Raw genomic sequence first — 15,479 nt, forward strand, 5'->3', positions numbered from 1 at the left:
TTCCTGAAAAATGTGTCTAACAAATCGTATTTTCAAAAAATTTAAGCGAACGAACAAATATTGAGAAAATCCACAAACACTACCGGAAATATAGGAGAGATTCTGTTTCTTTTCCAATGGATTTCTGTCAGAATTTTCAGAAAAAAAGTCTGAAATTGAGATTTCCAAGGAAGAAACACTAACAAATTGGTATCTGGAGTCCAGATTCTGGGCGGAGAGAGGGATTAATAACAGAACAACATGAGAGAGTAAAGAATTAAGAGAGAGAAAAGTGGTCAGAGTAATGATGAAAAGTGAGAGAAAAAGAGTAATAACGAGTAATTTAATAATCATCTCCACGGGAGACGACTTCTTTCACTGTTGGACGCATCAGAATGGTGTGCTCCCATTGGGCGGTGTAGCATCCCTTGACGTCGCAGAGTGGTGGGTATGGGTCGACGATTCCCTGGAAAAAAGAGGAGATTTTCAGAGATTTTCAAAGGGAATTGAGGGGGAAACCGCTTTAAAGATAATGAGAACAGGCTTTCTTTGTCTAAAAATTGTATCATTTTGTAGTGAAACATTATAGAGAAACAAATCCAGCAGAAATCGACAGAGACTTGTTTCAAATCTGCAATTTTCAGCCCAGAAAAGTTAGGTATAGGGAAAATTTCAGCCAAAAAATGACAAAATTAAGCTGAAATGAACCGAATTTCTTCTCGAAAATAGTAACTTTCAGTCCAGAAGAATTAGGTATAGTTCTGACTAAATTACAACAATTTCAGCAAGAATGGTAAAATTAAGCTGATATTAGCCAAAATTTCTGAGGAAATTCGGAAATTTTCCTCTAGAAAACTGCAGATTTCAGTTCAGAAGAGTTAGGTATAGTTCAGACAGAAATGAGGGAATTTCAGCCAAAAAATTATGAAAATCAAGCTGAAATTCACCATACCAAAAATACCTCAAGATCAGCAATTTTCAATTCAGAAGAGTCAGAGATAGTTGATGCTAAATAACAACAATTTCAGCCAGAAATGATGAAAATTTAGCTGAAATTAACCAAATTACCTCTAGAAAACAGTGGATTTCAGTTCAGAACAGTTAGATATAGTTCAGACTAAAACAGGGAAATTTAAGCCAAAAAAAGCAGGAATCGACCAAAACTTGTATCAGACCTGCAACTTTCAGCCCAGAAAAGTTAGGTATAGTTAAAGCTAAATAACAACAATTTCAGCTAAAAATGGTAAAATCAACCGAATTTCCTCTAGAAAACAGTAGATTTCAATTCAGAACAGTTAGGTATAGTTCAGACTAAAACAGGAAAAGTTAAGCCAAAAAATGATGAAAATCCAACAGAAATCGACAAAAACTTGTATCAGACCTGCAATTTTCAGCCCAGAAAAGTTAGGTATAGTTAAAGCTAAATTTCGACAATTTCAGCTGAAAAAATGCTGAAATTATCCAAATTTCCTATAGGATGCAATAGATTTCAGTTCAGAAGAGTTAGGTATAACTAAGGCTAATTTCAGCCAAAAAATGCTAAAATTAACCGAATTTCTTCTAGAAAACAGTGGATTTCAATTCATAGGTATAGTCCATGCTGAAATCCCTCTCCATACCTTATCGCAAAGATCCTTGAGCGCCATCAAGTACTTCGTCTCTCCAAGACGATCAATCCAACGACGACAGAATGCCAACGTGGAGAAGTTCTTATCGATTAGTCCCAACAATCCCTTGGATTTCTGAAGACGCAACGGAATCTTCTCATCTGCCAACTCGAAGTTCTTCATGTAGTGAGACGTCTCCATATCATCGTGAACGTATCCTTTTCCAGTCGATCCGAATGTTTCGATGGCGTAAATCTCGTTCTCCTCCATCTTCGTCTGCTCTCCTCCTTTGACGATTGGAACCGTCTTTCCAGCGTGAATACGGTATTGAGCGATGGAATGTCCGTTGAGATTTCTGATTGGTTTGACGACATAAGTCTTTCCGTCAAGTTCGACTTCATGGGACGTCATCACTTCCTCGACAATCTCTCCGACGTCACAGAGACGAACGTCGATTCCAGATTCCTTGATTCCAGCATTGGTGGCCTCACGAACCGCCTCGACGAGTGGATCGAATTTCGGGTCGAAGTGAACGGTGAAAGCGGAGTCGATAAGACGTCCACGGACGTGGATACCGTAATCGATCTTGCAAACATCTCCATACTGAAGGACAGTCGTATCACCCGCGTTTGGTGTGTAGTGAGCGGCACAGTGATTGAGAGAGCATCCAGTTGGGAAGGCGAGTCCCGCTTCGAGTCCTTGCTCCTTGATGAGACGGCGAGATGTCGTTTCGAGGCGTTCGCTGGAAATTGGGAGGTGATATGATATAGGTTCGGGGTGGTCTAGAACTGGAACTTTTGAGCTAATAAGCAAATTGTTTGTGAGAAAACGATTTTCAGGAGTCAAATCTGCTATTTTTAAGCTTAAAATTTAGATTTTTAACTGAAGAAGACGAGTTTTGAGCTGAAACAGGCCATTTAGACAAAAGTTTCGGAAAAATGCAAATTTCTTCGGTTTTTCAGATTACTTGAGCTAAAAAGATGATTTTCAGTAAAAAAACGGTAGTCGGTGAGTCAAATTTGCTGTTTCCAAGCTTAAAATGTAGATAATTAACTGAAAAATCAAATAAAAGACAATTTTCGTACAGAAAAAGACCATTCTGACAAGAATTTCAGAAAAATGCAAATTTCTCCGGTTTTTTTTGAACTCGAAAATCTTCATTTCCAGTTGTCAAAAAAGTCAACTTCCGACTGAAATTGCTAAAATTGGGCAATACTTTGTGAAATTTTGGGAAAAAAAACGATTTTCGGACTCAAAATCGATGAAAATCTTGATTTTCACACTAAAAAATATGCATTTTAAGCCATTTTTCCTCACTTTCAGCTTTTGAAACTTACCAAATCTCGATCATAGTCATTCCTGGTTTAATCCATGACTTGACGTATTGTCTGACTTGTCGATGTGCTTCAGCAGATCGTCGATAATCTTGCCAAGTCTCTTCATAACTCGCATCCAATGCCTTTTTCTCTTCATTCGATTCACGATCCGTCGCCACTCGGCCATCTTTTCCCTTCAAATAATACGGTGTCTCGTCTTTTGAATGCGGATATTTTCCATCCGGAAATTGCTCATCGATCGGCTTCATCGCCGCGATCTCGGCTTCCCACGATGCTTTGCTGACTTCTGGAGCGGCAGTGCCGTTGGCTCCCTTTTTGGCTGAAAATTTAAAGTTTTTGGATGAAATTTTGAGAAAAATTTAGAAAATCTACCTCCAGCTTTTGCATTTCCAGCCTTTGGCTCCTTGGCAGCAGTCTGCTTATCGGCAAGTGCCATTTCGGCGAGAATCGCATCGAAATCCTCCTCTGGGGCGGCTGGAATCAATTTTAGGTTAGAATAATCGAGAATTTTCAAAAAATGATCAAATTTTGAAGAGGAAATTAGATTTTTCTATTTTCAGGCTGAAAATTTCGACTTGGACACGTTTCGAGGACTGATTTTCAGCATTCCGAGTGAAATCTAATAGCCAAAATTTCAGGTCCGTAACTTTTTAACAAGAAAAATCACTTTTACAGGTAGAATTTTCGTGTCGGGATAAAATTCCAAGTTTTTATTGTCGAAATGAACTTTCTTGACATTCGGTGTTTGCGGACCTAAGTTCCCGCGCTTAAAATAAGCCACGCCCACTTTCCATTGTCTCGGCTATATATTCAGAAAACATCGGGGAGTTCGACTAATATCATAGCCGAGACAATGGAAAGGGGGCGTGGCTTATTTTAAGCGCGGGAACTTAGGTCCGCAAACACCGAATGTCAAGAAAGTTTGTTTTGACAATAGCGTCAAAATTATCGGTTTTCGACAATTTTTAGGTCAAAAATAGATTTTTGCCGCTTAATTTTTGACCCAAGATTTTGATCTATCAAAATTCGATTACTGTGGGTCTGCTTTTTCAAGATTTTTCAAAATTTTCTTCTCCGAGTTTCAGTAAAAATAGAGTTTTCGGGGATCATTTTATTGAAAATCAGAAAATTCAGCATTGAAAACTCCTTTTTTATGATTCTCTGGTCAAAAATTGATTTTTCTCGCTAAATTTTTATTCCATACAGATCATAAATATCTTTTTTTTGATATACCGGGATTTTATTGTTTTGGGTCTGGTTTCTAGTCGAAAATTCGAGATTTTTTGGCAATTTTTGAGTAGAAAAATCGTTTTTGGAGGCTCGATTTTCGTCTCGAAACCCCAATTTCCGGCTCATTCCACCCTCCAAACCCGTCCTTACCACTCCAAAATCGCGCGTGTTTCACAAATCGGGAGTGTTTGAACGACTTGGGTTTGTAGAGGATTCGTTTTACTGTAGGAGTGGAAAATATTGATTTTTAAAAGAATTTTATCGGGAAAATGTTCGAAATTTGAGGAAAAAAGAGCAGAAAATTCAGATTTTTCTCTCAAATTCTGAACATTTTCCAGTTTTTCGCTAAAGAGTACTTACCAGCCTTAGTGGCTCCTCCCTTCTTTCCTTTCTTTCCGTTTGCTGGTGGCATTTTCTGCTTTTGTAGTTCGGTTTCAGTTGAACTGAGACGTTGAGACCCTGCGAAACCGACTGAAAATTAGAGATATTTGGTGGGAAATCTGGAAAAAGAAGAGGAAAAGAAAAAGAGATTTCACGGTGTTGAGAACCGATTTGAATGAGAAAATAGTGAAAAAGAGTCAAAATACAAAGTTTTACAATAGATAATCTAATTATTACAGAAAACAAAAATTGAACGGAGAAACAATGATACTTTCAGAAAATTATTACAGGGGCAATGAAATTATAGAGATTTGTAGGAAGAAGACCCGTTGAAATACATGTTTACCGGGTTTTGAGCGGGGAAATAACACAAACAGGGGGAAATTACAGTTAGAAAAAGGAAGAAAAACCTACCTAATAATAGTGGGGAAAACAGGAAATAAAGAGAAAATTGAAGGTTTTAGGAGATTCCGGAGGTGTTTTCACGATTTTGCATGAGAAAAATGAAGAAAATGTGTTGTTTAAGAGGATTTTGGGATAGATTTCACTCGAAATACAGAGAAAAAAGGGATATGAAGACAAAAACTGCGAAAAATTTGGATTTTCTGTTGTTTGGGAGAGCGGAGAAAATTCGAAACAGAATTGAGACAAAAACGATGGAAAATTGAGGATTTTGAGCAGAATATACGGAGAAACAACTCATTTTTGTGATGGATATAGTGAAATTCTGATTTTTTAGAAAATTCAGTTTTTATGGGGTTTTCCCTTAAATTTGAAGAAATCAAGTCAAAATAGACGTTTTTGAAGTGGAAATTTCGAAAAATTGACATATTTTCGATGAATTTTAGCTTAATTTTATTGAAATCTGCCGAAAATTTGAGATTTTTTCGACAGAAACCCTCTAGCTTTTTCTATTTCAAAAAGTATCTCGGATCATTCGGATCGACTCGTGGTGGGGGTCTCGGGAACGAATTCATATAATCCAGGTATTCCTGAGCGACTTCACAATATGGAACTTGTTGAGGCGAATCTCCAAAATGTCGTCGGAGTTCTTGTTCATACGACGGAATCCCAAATGGATCGAATTCGTCTTTCTCGATTTCTTCTTCGTAATACTCTTCTCCCTCATCCTCTTCTTCTTCGTCATAATACTCGTACTCCTCATCGTCAACGTCTTCTTTATTTTCAACATCTTCTGAATCCTGCTCGAATTTGATCGGATCGGTTTGACAACTGAGCTCCGCCAGTTCTCGAATCGCCGTCTGAATTCCAGCGTCTGCAATTTTTCCATCTTGAAGTCGTGTCTCTTGCATCAACCAGGCGTCTTGTTCAGCGAGACGTCGTGTGTACATATCCAGACGGTAACGGTAGATGTGAGGGGGATCACGAGCAGGGACCTGAAAAATTATAAATTTTCAATGTTTTTGTTGGATTTTCAGCCAAAAAGGAGACATTTTTCAGCGTATCGGTGCTAGAAATGAGTATTTCATCAATTTCAGCTTGCTTTTACCCAAAATAGTTTTAACAATTTTTAAGCCAATTTCATTCAGGTTCATGTAAAAATAGACCAGTTTCCACTGAAAATTCATTGTATTTTCGATATTTTTCCCATTATTCAAGCTCAGATACAGTTATAGCGTAATCATTGCCGTCTCTCTCTACAGACACTGAATATGTGGTAAGTTTTCAGGCTGCCGGAAACTTTCAGAGCTTCTTCAAATCGTCATAGCTTGCGGTGGGGGAAGATTGAACCCCGGTGGATTGAACGGAATTTTTCATGATTTTTCACGATTTTCAGTCAATTTTCAGACATTTCCAGGCAAAAATCTGATTTTTCCCATTTTCAAGCTGTCAAATCTTTGAAATTAGTCATTTCTAGATTTAAAAAAACGCGCCAACGGTGTGCCAACACTTTTTTGGTCTGTTTTTGACTGTTTTAGCTTAATTTTCGGCGGAAAATGGCGGTTTTAGGCATACTTGTCAAGGGCCGGGCCGGGCCGGGCCGGGCTTTTTTTCCAAAACTTCAGGCCCGGCCCCTCAGGCCCCTCTTTTGGAGAGAATTTTTTTTTTCAAATTTTTTTCAAAATTTTTTTCGAATTTGAGCAACGTTGGACTAAGTTCAACTTTGATTTTTTTCATAGAATAATGCATGTGTGTCTGAGTTCATATTCATATCGAAAGAATATTTTCAAAGATTTTTTTTCAAGTTTTATAATGTAATTACTTTCGCCATTTTTTAATTGTTTAATTTAATTGCCCAAACTGTTTCGCCGCTCGATCTCAGCGGGGTTTCGACCGAATTTAATATTTTTTCGTTATGAAAATGAACTCCCGAAGACACACAGATTATTCTGGGAAAAAATCAGATTTTACCTATTTACACCTTCAAGTTTTCCATTGCCGGAGGCGTCTCGCTGAAAAATTCAGCCCATCTTTCGAAAAATATACTAGCCCCAGGGGCCGGGCCGGGCCGGGCTTTTTAGGGGCCGGGCCGGGCCGGGCCCGGGGGCCGGCCCCTTATTTGACAAGTATGGTTTTAGGTCGATTCTGACTGTTTAGAACCGAAAATAATGAATTTTTCGCGATTTTTTCAATTTTCAGTCAACTTCCAGCCAAAAATCCCGATTTTTTCATTTCCAGGCGGTCAAAGCTTTGAAATCAGAGAGGATCAGTTGATAAATCAACTGATTACTGCTTCTGAGACTGATTTCAGCCGATTTTCAGCAGGATTTCAGCCCAAATCATGTATCTAATATTCATTTTTCGAAATCTGAATCCTAGACTGATTTTACAGATGATTTTCATGTTTTAATGAGTAAAAATTGAGTTTTTTCGGCATTTTTGACCCATTTTGACCGTTTTTGACGCTTCAAAACTCGAAATTTCTCTAAATTTTCCCAACTCACCACCGGTCCGATTCTCGTCAAACTTCTCGGCTTTCCCTCCAGCTCATCCTGCTTTCTCTTAGCCGTCTTTTCAGCAAAATCTTTCCTCAATCTCGCCTTATAACCCTCCCAACTTGTATCCTTAATCTCATGACGAGGAGTCATCGTTCCAAATGAAACAAGTTCACTCCGATCCTCATCTCTCTGTCGTTTTCGCTCTTCTATCACTTTCTTTCTCTCGTTCTTCTCTTTTTGACGAATTCGTCGGAGTCGTTCTTCGAACGGACATCTCATCGATGGATCGAGTTCCCATGGCTCATCAGAAGTGTCCCATTTCGATTTTACATATGGAAGCCATTGATTTTTTGGCACTTCTTTTTGGATTTTCTTCATATCGTAGCGGCTGTATTTGATAATGTTTAACGCTTTACTCTCGCTTTTTTCAGATGATTTTGATGAGTTCTCGGGCGATTTTCGACCAGTTTTCTTGACTTTTCCAGAAGACGTCGATGTCGACGGTCCCGCAGAATCCCCCGTTCCATTCTCGATTCTCGGCGAAGATCCACGTCTCGCTCTGAATCCAAACGCATCCAGGAACGGCTCCTGACTAAAATCGAACTTTGATTCAGCATAAGCACGCCATTGCTCATCAGTGAAGGCGTCACGGATGTGTTGGAGCTCTCCACGCATGTAATACTTCTTTTTGGCCTTCTCGCGAGTGGGGACGAATCTGTAAATGGGGGATATGGGATAAAAAATCTGAACATTTCTGAAATTTATTAAATTCTGATAAAACCTCCATGAGATTTGCTATAAATAACTAAAAAATCGTTAGTCGGTGCTTAAAGTGCTCAAAAATTCACCTAACGCAGCTCAAATCTATCCAAAATTGGTCAACAGAATAGTCTGAAAGCCGGGAGATTTTCTGTCTCCAGTTTCTAGAAAGTCAGATTTTGACACAGAAAACCCATTTTTAGATAATTTTTCATAGATTTTCTCTCCCCAAACTCACTTAAACTTAGTCTTTTCCACAACTTTCGGTGTTTCATTCATCTCCTTTTTCTCATCCTTTTTCGCTTGTTTCAGCTCTGCCAGACGTTCTTTAAACGTCTTTTTCGGTGCCACAACTGGCTCCTCATCTTGTTTTTTCTCTTCTATACTCATTTCTTCTACTTTTTTGGTGATCTCTTCTGGAGAATCTTGCTCCTTTACTGAGTTCTTCTCTACTTGACTCGTCTGCGATTCAGACGACGTGGGTTGCGATTCCAATCTCATCGCCAACATTCCATTTCTATCATATTTATACTGCGAGGCTCCAGAATCTCCTCTTTCTCTCTGAAGCGCTTCCACTGCTTCTTTTCTTTCGGGAACTTTCTCCAAGTCATTCGGTCCCTTGATCACTTTTGATTTCTCCTCGAAATCAATAAAAAACGGGAGATCCATCCAGAAATCCACATTTTTCGCCAAATCACTTGGCAAATTCTCTACTCTCGCCACTCGTTTCACTGTTACTTTTCCACGATACGCCAGTGCCGTAAAACACTTCAACGCCTTCTCATCTTCCAACAGAGTCACCGCCGCTCCGTGTGCTCCGAATCGAGCCGCCCGTCCGATTCTGTGGAAATACGTCTCCTCGTTGGCAGCTGCGTCCACGTTAACCACCAGATTCACGTTATCCGCGTCGATTCCACGTGCTGTTAGATCGGAGGAAACGAGGATTTTGACACGTTTCGCGCGGAGTTGATCGACTGCGAGTTGGCGGTCCTTTTGAGACATTGCACTGGAGACGAAGGTGACGTCGAGGCCTTCGGATTTCAGATGGGAAGCGATGGGCTCGCATCTGGAAGAATATAGAAGTTGGGGGCAAAAAATCGAGAAATTGGCAAATTTGACGTCAAAATCGGATTTTTCAGGCTTAAAATTCATTGAAAACCACTCCACTGTGAAAGCTGAGTGATTTCGGAGAGCTCTGAGTGAAAAACTCTTTGATTTTGCAGTTTTTGCGGCGAAAAATCGATTTTTTAGACAAAAATTGAGCAAAAAACACTGAAAAATCATAAAATTCTCGATTGAAACCTCGCATCTGGAAGAATACAAATTTGGCATCGAAAATTTCATTTTTGAGCACAAAATTTAACAAAAAATTCATTGAGAACCACGAAAACTCGGGTCAAAAAGCTCTTTGCTAGCTATTTTGCAGTTTTTGCGGCGAAAATTTAATTTTTAACACAAAAAACGCTGAAAAATCACCAAATCCCTACTAAAAACCCGGTTTTTCTCTATTTCCCCACCAAAAATCAATCAAATAGCCCCCCACATGATCGATTGTTTACTCACTTTGCAATCTGATCACAGAACACCAATGCCTGAACATATCGAATCGATTTCAGCACATGCGTCAACTTTTCCAACATTGGCGAACATTTTGTGACGACGTATTGTTTGATTCCAATGAGTTGGACGTCGTCTGGAAATTTTTGGATATTTTAGGGAAAAAATGTGATTTTTTGACTAATTTTTAAACAAAAATCGATATTTTTAAGCTGAAAAACCGGATTTTTAGTCAAAATTAAAGCCAAATCCTCCATTTTACTCATACTTGTCACGGGCCGGGCCGGGCCGGGCCCGCTAAAAAAATCTTCCGGCCCGGCCCGGCCCGGCCCGGGCCGGCCCGTCAAAATATTGAAAAAAAGGCTTGCTGCGGGCCCTGCGGGCCGGCCCGGGCCCTGAAATTTTCAGAGGGCCCGTGATTTGACAAGTATGATTTTACTGGTATAAATAGCGGAACCCGGACGTGATATTCAGCATGTTATCTAGTTATCTTCTTGTTTTTGTTCAATAAAAACATGTGTTGTTTTCCCGTACCTGCATTGAACCGAACAAGTGCCGCATCTCTAAGAAATGTCGACAATAAATTATCGAGATTTCGCGGATAAGTGGCCGAAAATACGGCGACTTGGCGGATTGGTGGGAGTGAGTTGATGATGATGCTGAAACAAAAAGTTAAGGGGTGAAAATCAATGGAAAATGTGATTTTTGGGCAGAAAATAGTGAAAAAATGCCTATTTTGATGGCAAAATCGCGAAAATTCCCTCAAGAATTCTTATTTTCCGTAAAATTAGAGTTTTGGGGCGAAAAATTATGGAAAAATTTGATTTTGTGGTGAAAAATAGGAAAAAACGGCCGATTTTAATGGCAAAATCGCGAAAATTGGCTCAAAAATCCTTATTCCCCGTAAAAACATAGTTTTGGGGCTAAAATCGATGGAAAAACAGATTTTGGGGTAGAAATTGGTGAAAAACGCCGATTTTGATGACAAAATCGCAAACATTCGCTCAAGAATCCTTATTTTCCGTAAACTTAGAGTTTTGGAGCAAAAATCGATGGAAAAAGCAGATTTTGAGGTAGAAAACGGTGAAAAACGCCGATTTTAATGGCAAAATCGCGAAAATTCGCTCAAGATTCCCTATTTCCCGTAAAATTAGAGTTTTGAGGCAAAAATCGATAGGGAAAAAGTTGATTTTGGGCTAGAAATTGGTGAAAAACGCCGATTTTAATGGCAAAATCGCAAACATTCCCTCAAGAATCTTTATTTTCCGTAAACTTAGAGTTTTGGGGCGAAAATCAATGAAAAAGCTGATTTTGGGCTAGAAATTGGTGAAAAACACCGATTTTAATGGCAAAATCGCGAAAATTGGCTCATAAATCCTAATTCCCTGTAAAAATATAGTTTTGGGGCTAAAATCGATGGAAAATGCAGATTTTGGGGTAGAAAATGGTGAAAAACACCGATTTTAATGGCAAAATCTCAAAAATTCGCTCAAAAATCTCAATTTACGTACTTTATATCATCTCGGAACACATCATCCATCAATTTGTCGGCCTCGTCGAGCACGAAAAAGTCGACATGGGATAAATCCATGGCTCCCAGTTTCAAAAGCTGAGCTATGCGTCCCGGTGTTCCGATGACGATTTGGGGACCTGGAAATTCAAATTTAGTGCTGCAAATTGATGATTTTGAGAGAAAAACATGATTTTCAGCTCTAAAAATCAGATTTTCAAACCCAAAATCGGAAAAAAACTCACGAGTCTTCTTCAGATCGATCATGTTGAGTTTGTGACCGCAACCGCCAACGTAGACACTGGAAATATCAATTTTTCATGTTTTCGGACTGGAAAAATACAAAAATTCGAATTTTTCATGTTTTCTAACTCAAAAAATGCGAATTTTTCATGCATTCTGACTAAAAAAGCGCTGAAAATCCCAATTTTCCGGTACTTACGAAGTTCTTGCTCCAGGCGGTGCGACTTTTCGCATCGTCTCCTTGATCTGGGTGGATATTTCTCTAGTCGGCGTTATGACGATCTTCTGTACATAAGAAGCTCTCAAATCCAGATTTTCGACTGCCAAAACTGAGAAAACGAGTGTTTTTCCAGTTCCCGATTTGGCTTGAACCAACATATCTCTTCCCAACAATCCGACTGGAATCGCTTTCGCCTGAACTGGAGATGGGCGGTCGAATTGGGCGGCTTTGAGTCGTTCCAACGTCTTCTGGCCGATCATAAGAGACTCAAATGTGTGCTTCGATTGGACATCTATAGAACTGCCACGGTCTAATACCTCGATTACCTCGGTGAACTCCATTTTTGGTAGGGGGAGCTGAAAAAAGCGAATTTAGAAAGGAAAATGTAGGAAAAACGGATTTTCAGAGAGAAATTAGAAAAGAAAATGGAAAATCGGTTAGTTTTCCCAAGTAAATGCAATTTTTTAAGGAAAAAAACGCTTCTAGCAGCTGAAAAACATAGATTTTACGATTTTTTTTAGAAACTGCTGGAAAATAATAAAAACCTGAGAATTTTGAAGCATTGGAGGGTTGTGATTCAGATTTAGACTGAAAAAAGAGAGGAAGCCTCATTAGCGACAAAAGATGCTTAAAAAATATTGTTTTCCACGATTTTCTAATTGGAATGCCACGATTTAAGGCGATAGTGCAGTTGGAATTCCAAAAAGATTTCATTCAAAAAAATTTCACGTTATAAAGGTGTAAAAATCACGAAAAAAAGTAAAAGAATTTTAAAAAATCGCTAGTTAGTGAATTTTTCCCCAGTTTCCATGTGAAAAATGCCTATTTTTGAATTAAAATTCGAGGATTTTTGTAATTATTAAGCTCCAAAACCAAAAATATATAGATTTAGAGCAAAAACCCGTTTTTGCGAGTAAAGAGTTGGAAATTCATGAGATTTTTGAGAAATTTAACTAAATAATCGCCAAAATTTACTGAAAATTGTCAAGACCTACTTGATTTGACATCGCCGAATTTTAAAATGAGCAAAACAAAATTTCAAACTTTTTGTATCAATTTTTAGGAGGTTTTTCACAGATTTTATACTCACAACAACTATTTCCAGGTGTAAAAACCTCGAAAATTATGAATTTCACTAAAAAAATCTCGAAAAAACAACTATAAACCCGTTTTTTAGGGGAAAAATAATGGAGAATGGCGAAATAAATTTTTTGTTCGCCAAGTGCGGCACGGTAAAAGGGGCGGGGTTACGAGTTGCAACACCGCCGCGCACTTTTTTCGCTATTTTTTGCAGTGTATTTATTTGAATCAATTAAATGAAAATACTCGTGATAAAGTACATTTTCTAGATTTTTTTGTTGTTATTAGTGAATTTTTTCATTAAAAAATCGATTTTTGGCATTATAAATTGATTTAGACAACGTTTTCACCTTGAAATGTAGATTTTCTGATTGAAAAATTATTCTGCTTCAAATTAATTAATTTTCCAGCAAATTCCCTCATTTTTCCGCATTTTCTATCGATTTTTGTCTCAAATTTTCGATTTTTCTATGTATTTTAAATGAAAATCAATTTTTCAGCCCCAAAAATGGAGATGAATGAGGGAGTTCAAAAAATAATTGAAATTTTTCAAAAAATCAACACAGAAGCGCCGCCAAAGACTCGAGAAGCACTGGATGAGATCGGAAGGTTGGATGCGTTGGCAAAGGAACAATCGGATCAAGTTCAGAATTTAAAAGTCCAATTTTTGGCGAATTTTGATAAAATGACGACGGAACAGAAGAGTAATGCGTTCACTCATTTGCAGGTAGGGAGGAAATTGTGGAAAATCGACGAAAAGGAAGAATTCGAACTGAAAATAAAGCAGAAATTCAGAATTTTCATAAAATTTGAGGCCGGACAGAGTTTTCTGATATTTTTTCCAAAAAAAAAATTATGTAAAATCACTTTTTTATCGGTTTTAAATCAATTTTCTCAAAATTTTTGAACTAAAAGTTTCCTAAAATGGTGATTTCCTTGTTTTACAGTGGCTTTTAGTAATTTTGAATCGAAAAACTGAAAAAATAGCGGGTTTCAAACTACTTTCGACTAAAAAACCTCAAAATTTGCATTGAAAATCATGAAAAAACGTATTTTTACAGCAAAAAATGTCATTTTGCTACAAAAAACAAACATTTTCAAGACGAAATTCATCAAAACAGTAGTTTGCAGCTTTAAAATTTAACCTGAGTTTCAAAAATTTATGAATTTTCAATAAAAACACCGTTTTTTTATGCAAAAAACCCGATTTTTACTCTAAAAACTCTCCAAAACGGCCGAAAAAAACCGAAAAAATCATCAAAATGTTGATTTTCTATTCAAATTCGAGAAAAAAGCTAAAAAATCTATGTTTTTGTTCTAAAAATACGAAAAACCATGATTTTTTCTGTTTTTAGCACTGAAAACTGTGAAAAACCTTGAAAATGGCATAAAAACTGGGAAAAAATGAGGTTTTTTGAAAAAAAGCTGAAAACTCGTCGTTTTTTTTCTGAAAATTCACGTTTTCTGACACAAAATTGTCTAAAAACCCAAAATTTTTGCAAAATCTGAAAAAAAAATAGTTTTTGGCGAAAAAATCATCATTTTTACTGGAATATCAACGTTTTCAGACATAAAATGATCCAAAAACCTCCAAAAAAATGCTGAAAACTCACGTTTTCTTCCATAAAACTGTCTAAAAACCTCTAATTCTCTTCCAGCTCCAAATGGAAAAAATGCTGGAATACTCTGATCAAAAAGTGGAAATTTCTCGTCAAATGACTGCCAATCTCACCGAAATGAAATCTCAATTCGACGCGGCCTCAACAAATTTCATCGAGAATTACCCGACGTCATCACATCGGAATTCAGAAGCCAACAGGACACCGGAGACTCCGAAGACGTCGTCGTCGAATCGGAAGAAGAATGAGACTCCAGATGAGAAGAAACGTGGAAGAAAGAAGAAAGAAGTGAAAAGAGAAGAAGGAGAAGATATTAAACAGGAAGAATTGGATGATGGAAATGGAGAGATTCTCAATGAGATGTTGGATGAGGATGATGAGGATCGCACGTGGTGTTGGTGTCAATTGGTAAGCAAATTTGATGGGAAATGTGAAAAACTGGTGAAAATTTGGTCAGAAACCGTCAAAAATCGTGCAGAAACCATCAAAAATCGGTCGAAAATCATCAAAAATCGGCTAAAAACCGCCAAAAACAGTTCCGGAACCAAAAAAACGTGGAAAACTGGTGGTCAAAAGCAATACAATTTTAAAAACAGCGAAAAACTCAATATGTCCCGGTTTCGAAATTTCTAGTTTTGAAACGTCCCAGAGCAAGATTTCATTCATTTTTTTTAAAAAATCAACGAAAAATGTGAAAAACAGGCGGAAATTTGGTCAAAAACCGCCAAAAACGATTCTGGGACGTTTCAAAACCGAGAAATTCACTATTTTAGGTTTCAAAATGTCCCCAGAACTCTACCAGAAAGGGACCTGGGGACACTTCGAAACTGAGACGTTCTGGAATCAAAAACTCTGGAAATGAAAGTTCGGTTCTGAACTGACCTGGTTTCGAAACGTCCCGAAACTAAAATAGGCAAAAACCAGCGAAAATGAGATGAAAACCACGAAAAACGGTTACGAAATGTCTAGTTTTTAAACGTCCTCGAGCAAGTTTCTGTCTATTTTTCACAACAACAGGCAAAAAAAATAGGTAAAAGTCGCAAAAACGATGAAATTT

The 15,479-nt window shown here is 37.8% G+C and overlaps 3 protein-coding genes across 3 annotated transcripts; 1 reads left to right on the forward strand and 2 right to left on the reverse strand.

Moving 5' to 3' along the window:
- Positions 1-322: 322 nt before the first annotated feature.
- GCK72_012551 (uncharacterized protein) lies at positions 323-4,565 on the reverse strand (the record flags this gene model as incomplete). Its single annotated transcript, XM_003096116.2, has 5 exons — positions 323-445; positions 1,599-2,328; positions 2,924-3,242; positions 3,296-3,397; positions 4,514-4,565. 5 exons carry the CDS (start codon positions 4,563-4,565, stop codon positions 323-325), a joined length of 1,326 nt encoding a protein of 441 aa, XP_003096164.2.
- On the forward strand, positions 1,926-2,351 carry GCK72_012552 (uncharacterized protein; the record flags this gene model as incomplete). The annotated part of the gene is made up of 1 exon (XM_053729205.1): positions 1,926-2,351. The coding sequence occupies one exon, from the start codon at positions 1,926-1,928 to the stop codon at positions 2,349-2,351; it is 426 nt and encodes a 141-aa protein (XP_053583977.1).
- Positions 4,566-5,445: 880 nt separating the features above from the next.
- Positions 5,446-12,064, reverse strand: GCK72_012553 (uncharacterized protein; the record flags this gene model as incomplete). Its single annotated transcript, XM_053729206.1, has 8 exons — positions 5,446-5,931; positions 7,441-8,149; positions 8,432-9,259; positions 9,757-9,886; positions 10,285-10,409; positions 11,262-11,400; positions 11,506-11,561; positions 11,703-12,064. 8 exons carry the CDS (start codon positions 12,062-12,064, stop codon positions 5,446-5,448), a joined length of 2,835 nt encoding a protein of 944 aa, XP_053583978.1.
- Between the last annotated feature and the right edge of the window lie 3,415 nt (positions 12,065-15,479).

Source organism: Caenorhabditis remanei, chromosome IV, assembly GCF_010183535.1.
Source record: "Caenorhabditis remanei strain PX506 chromosome IV, whole genome shotgun sequence".
In the NCBI taxonomy this organism is placed as follows: domain Eukaryota; kingdom Metazoa; phylum Nematoda; class Chromadorea; order Rhabditida; family Rhabditidae; genus Caenorhabditis; species Caenorhabditis remanei.